Here is a 5581-nt window from a genome sequence, read left to right as displayed (position 1 = left end):
AGCGACGAGCTGCGCTCAGTTGCTGGCCATCTCTGGACTGCAGGCGTACTCTGTGCAGGACGAGAAGATACCGCCGTTACGCTGATCGGGTACCGGCCCTGGTGATGTTCGTCGGGCATGCTCCTGTGCTTTATGAGGTAGGTCAATCCTTCTTGTTGTTTATTTCTAAGGCAATAAATTTGGAGCTATGGTTCCAGTGGGAGGATCACATTTTATCCTGATTTTTAGCGGTATTGACGCAGCCTTAGTTTTTCATTTGTCAGCTAGTCCGTACTGCGACAGTTGCGCACTGTTGCGCTACTGCTCGCCAAATGGGCGTGCATTCGTCGAGTGGGAGTCCTAAAATTGCGATGACATTTAAAAAAGTATGATGGGCAACTGGGGCTTATATCGTGGCGTGTTATGCATTTGTACTGCTGGTGGCGTCATGTTGGGCTGGTGCTGGCGCCAGGGCCGCTGGTGGTGACGCGTTTGCGGAGTTCGTCACCACCACCGGGAGCCGCGCGTAGTGGCGCTCAACGACGCGAGCTTCGAGCACCTGACGCAAGCCTCGACGGGCGCTACCACCGGCGACTGGCTGGTGATGTTGTGAGTGTGTCAGCCGCTCCCCGCCGCTTTAGTTGTTAATGTGTCAGCCGCTCCCACTGCTTTAGTTGAGTGTGTCAGCCGCTCCCCGCTGCTTTAGTTGTGTGTCAGCCGCTCCCCACCGCTTGAATTGTGGTGTGTCTTAACGGCGCTCTCTGCTGCCGCTACCTTTTACGCACACCCACGCACACCACGCAACGCACGCACGCACGCACGCACGCACGCACGCGCACACGCACGCACGCACGCACGCACGCACGCACGCACGCACGCAACGCACGCACACACGCACACACCACCACACCACACACCACACACACACACACACACACACATATATATATATATATATATATATATATATATATATATATATATATATATATACATATATATATATATATATATATATATATATTTATATAGCGCAGATATTTATGTGTGGTGCTGTCAAATCTACAGCCATGTCAACATGCTGATTTATGCTAATTTATGTCCACATCTTGCAGCCATGGTTTGTCGTGCGACCGTTGTGAGGCGCTGGAGTCACGCCTGCAGGGCGTCGCGGCCAAGCTGCGTAACCGCGTGATGGTGGCCAAGGTCTCTTCGGAGACAGACGGACGAGAGACGGCCAAACGATTTGGCGTCGCCCCCACCCAGATGACCATCCTGTTGTGAGCAACCGGACGGCTGTTGACGCATGGTTGATCGGTGGCTTACCTGCGGATGTATAAGTTCTAAACCAGATTTGATTCACCGTTTTTTCATTATATTTTAATTTATACTTTAAATCACCGTTCATTATATTTTATATCCAGCCCATATCATGTTACGAACGTTGAGCTGGTCGCAGATTTACATTATCTGCATATAGTTTACAGGCTGCCAGGACTTGGCTCAGCTTCGGCTCCTGTTACGGTTTCTGATAATCTGCATGGTAGTCTTGTGTGTGTCAGGTGTGCTCGACGCCCCAGTGGTCCGCGGGCGCGAGACAGCGCTGACGATGTTCTTGTGTGCCCAGTTTCCGGCAGGGCGTTGTGTACACGTACGACGTGAGCAGGCTGGATCTGACCAGCTTGAGCGCGTTCGCCGTCGGCCTGTATAAGGATGCGCCGAGCCGGCCCGTGCCGGAGCTGCCTCAGACGCCGCTGTGAGTTCAGGCGCCGCCTGCCCGCTGTGGGCGCCAGTCCCGTGATCGGCGTCCCCGATCCCGTCACTGGCAGTAGTTCAGATCCATGACTTCATATTTTCAATTTCGGGGTCAGATGTTCAAGAAAAAGAACTGTTGACCCGCAAAGTCCTCGTTGATAAGCGAACTTTGGCTGCCCAGTTTTACGGCTATCAGTGAACATTAAAAGGGTTTCGTGAAGAAGTCGTCACAAAAAGCAAATCTGTAAAAAGGTAGATGGGTAGATTTTTGCCAGCTGACCAATTGCAGTGCTGTTTGAAAGACGGGTTGAGAATCAACTGTGCTGTCTGCAGCTCGAGCTCCAGAGCTCGTTGTTACTCTAACCTCATTCTCAAACCACGTGATCATCAGCAGGTGACGAATGCGGGTTGAGACAAGTTTGGTCCCGAACGGGATAAACGGAGCGGAGTAAAGATACTGGCTTACGAAAGGCGTGCATCCGAATGCGCTAACAGATGCACAGCGCGGGCGGTACCAGTTTGCGATCTTTTCAAAATCGGAGTTTTGACGAAGACAAATATCCCACGTGTAAAATCTCCTAAAATCAGTATAGCAATGCAAGTAATGCAACTTAAGTTATCGCGCCTAGAATGCGCAGGTGAGGGCACGTGTTGAATGTGTGTTATTATGTAAAAAAACAGAACTTAACAGATAGATGCTTGGGAACAACTGGCATGAGAATAAAAGACCAACTATAATCTTTGTTAAAGGGAGTGTCACGCCTTTGGGGCATATTTCAAAAACATACTGTAGTGAAACCTCAGGACTAGTTAGTCTAATTATAGCACTGGACAGTGTCACTGCAGCACTGTCAAGGCATGATAAACATATCCATTTTAATTATTTTTTAGTTGAAATCACGTTGTCAACGCTTTGTAGCAACACTACGCTTCTTCCCTGCAGTCACGACCGCCGTCGTGTAGCATGCGCAACTCCACTGGTGTGAATGCAAAAACGTTTGTGATTGTACCACCGGGCAAGGGCTTGCTACCGAGAAGCGCATTGGTTGAAGTTTGAACCAGTGCGTCACATGGGTCGTGTGAGACTCCCATTCCCAAAGTCGAAATGCGCCTCGAGAAGAGCCGCGTTGACAGACGCCACAAGGGAGTAATCCAAGCCGTAGTATGTCTCGTTGAATGCACGGGTAAAGTAGCTTTATTTTTGTTTCTTATCTGAATAGAGTGTGTCTAACTTTCATAGCGTTTCTTACACAAACATTTTGGCACATCGGTGCGCTTCAGACTTTACCGAATACACACGTTTGAAAAAGCGAGGCAAATGAATTGTATTACTTTCATACTGGTGAGGATATAGTCAAATGAAATTTCACCCCCAAGGTCGGCTGCTTCAGATAAAGATTCTGAGCTACCTGGAAGGATTTCGTGAAACGTGTTACCGATCAAATGGTATACGTTTGATGTAACAATAAGTGAAAAGTAGAAACAAGTGGGATTACTCCCTTTAAAAGGAGAAAGTGTGACCTTCGTGATAGGGATGCGTCACGAGCGACACGTGGCGCATAGAAACTGGCAGTCAACTACCATCATGAGCGTTGCATTGCAATTACTGTAGCTGCTCGAGCGCACTGAGCTGCAACGTGTACAGATAATCACAGGGGCATTGCACGAGTGACATTGGTATTGTGCGAGTAACGTTGGTATTGTGCGAGTGACGTTGGCATTGTACGAGTGACATTGGTATTGTGCGAGTGACGTTGGTATTGTACGAGTGACATTGGTATTGTGCGAGTGACGTTGGCTTATGTGATGTTCTGTGCGAAAATATACCCAGCTAACGACCCCACGAAAGGGCACCAGCTTCTTGGTAAGTTATACTTATGTGCGGAAGTACTAAAGAAACCAATGTCATTTGCATCGCGTTTCCCATTTTCTAATCAACCATGGCCATTGCGATGTTGTGCGTGTTAATATAATTTGTCTTACAGCTTGCACGTTTTCGGCAACATGCACGACCTAGTCGAGTCCTGACGCACGGCTGGCACGGCCAGTTGTATGCTTTCCGTCGGCGCGGTAACGCATCTGAGCCCGTTTTCAGGATGCTGGCGCTCCAGGTGGTGGCTGGCGTAGCCGTTGTCGCCTACATTCTGATGTTAATCGTGTCCAAGCAGAGGGAGGCCGCGCAAAAGAAGAAGGGTTTCTGAGGCCGGATACAGTGCGGGCTGTGCTGCCGTCAGATCTGCAGGATCGGACCGCAATCCGAACCTAAACCGATGTGTCCCCCCAGTGGCGTGCTGCAGCCACGGCGCGCGCCCCCGCTTGGGTCGAGCCGCGGGCAGGAGTGTGTTGTCAGCGCAGCGAGAATTGCAGGGGCTGCGGGTGTGCACTACCCATTCCATGAGTGTTGTGGGCACCTAGCTATTTTGGAACAGAGGTGACCGCACAGTTACGTTTCAGGATGTTTATGGTGTGGGGGTGAAATGCTTGATGTGACGGGCTTGTTGATTTTTTACCCGCGCTTTGATAATATATTTGAGGCTGATAGATATTTGTGTATTTCATTGTTGCAAAGGGACGCTTACGAAAGTCAGTTTGGCTGGAAGTTAGCTTTGAGGTAATATGCATAGTGACCTGACATCGGTTTTGTATATGTGTACAACAGCGCGGGAGGTGGTGTGCTTTAGTGGCCTACCTGGCCGCAGTGATGTAGTGTACAGCAATACTGGGAGCAAGCATAAACACATCTGCCAGACGGTGCGTTCCGATTTGTTATGGTTTATCGCCAGATAGCAGGGCGTTCCAGGCTCCGCGTTTCTTGACGACGGTGCTTATCAAACTCGTCGAAAGTACGCACTGCGCAGCGTTTGGGGTCTTCGGTGCATTAAAATGCTTTAGTGCCGAATGCTCTGCTGCCTCACGCTGCTATCCGTTTTTTTTTTGTTCTTGCAGATATCGGAAAATTACAGGAACCCAGTCATCTTTATGTGTAATCAACTGTACGCCCACTTCTTCATCAGACGAGTCTCATATATGCCTCCATGTTCGAAGGGAAGGTTAACAGCTGGCATGAAGTCGGTACGGCGCACCGGCGAGGGATGAAGGAACCCCGTGGGTCGCCAGAGGCAGATTGCAAACGGCATATTCAACGCCAGGTCACAATGGCGCTGTTCGCGGCTGGCTGTCCTAGAATTTGCTACCTTTGGAAGCGGGATGCGCTTCCTCCCTACAGAGCTCTGTCGCCGACCATCCCGGGACGCGTCATTCCGTCCCATCGTCTCCGAGCCCCGTGCCGGCATAAGGGCTCGACATCACTGCGGACTTTTCGCTGTCCATTGACAATTATCGATTTTTAAATCCTTGGCTGCATAACGCGTCTTAAGGCCAACTGAATGCAGGATCTTTGATCGCCTCAAACACCCCAACAGCCCCTTGGTCTTCTCTCCGTATCTGCATAGATACCCAGGAGCTTAGAGCAAGCAGTAACCAGGCAGGGGCAGGCTATAACTGAGAACCCGTGGTTAAAGGGAGTGTTCCACATTTGTACAGGGGTTTGGGCTGAAATAATCTTGAAAATAATCGGTGCAGTTCACAGCCCTGTCTTAAACCTCTCAAGCTTCTGAGCTAAACGCTCGTGGAGATGTATAGCCTTTTCCGGAGTGATTATTGAAAGGTCATCCAGGCATCCACGACGTCATAATAACGCCATATAACGTCGTTGAATCCTGTCATTCCATTGGCCGTCCGAAAATGAAGGCCAACAATAAATATCGTTCTCGAGTCGTTGATAGCTGGCAGTTCGTGAGCACAATTTCCAGATAAAGCGGGCCGTCAGCTGTCTCTCAGTCAATGT

General features: G+C 49.7%; 1 protein-coding gene across 1 annotated transcript; it reads left to right on the top strand.

Moving 5' to 3' along the window:
• The first annotated feature begins 311 nt into the window (after positions 1-311).
• Positions 312-4267, top strand: LOC119103086 (thioredoxin domain-containing protein). The gene is made up of 5 exons (XM_037226533.1): positions 312-330; positions 480-588; positions 1095-1259; positions 1607-1735; positions 3830-4267. Exons 1-5 carry the CDS (start codon positions 312-314, stop codon positions 3933-3935), a joined length of 528 nt encoding a protein of 175 aa, XP_037082428.1. The 3' UTR covers positions 3936-4267.
• Positions 4268-5581: the final 1314 nt, after the last annotated feature.

Source organism: Pollicipes pollicipes, unplaced genomic scaffold (genome assembly GCF_011947565.3).
Source record: "Pollicipes pollicipes isolate AB1234 unplaced genomic scaffold, Ppol_2.1 Scaffold_5724;HRSCAF=6776_pilon_pilon_pilon, whole genome shotgun sequence".
Taxonomy (NCBI): Eukaryota; Metazoa; Arthropoda; class Thecostraca; order Pollicipedomorpha; family Pollicipedidae; genus Pollicipes; species Pollicipes pollicipes.
This window is presented reverse-complemented; position numbering and strand designations above follow the sequence as displayed.

Bases quoted from the DNA above. Each gene is read 5' to 3' on its own strand.
- LOC119103086 (XM_037226533.1), top strand. The intron at 589-1,094 runs GTGAGTGTGTCA...CACATCTTGCAG, and splicing joins GGCGACTGGCTGGTGATGTT to CCATGGTTTGTCGTGCGACC. The intron at 1,736-3,829 runs GTGAGTTCAGGC...GCCCGTTTTCAG, and splicing joins GAGCTGCCTCAGACGCCGCT to GATGCTGGCGCTCCAGGTGG.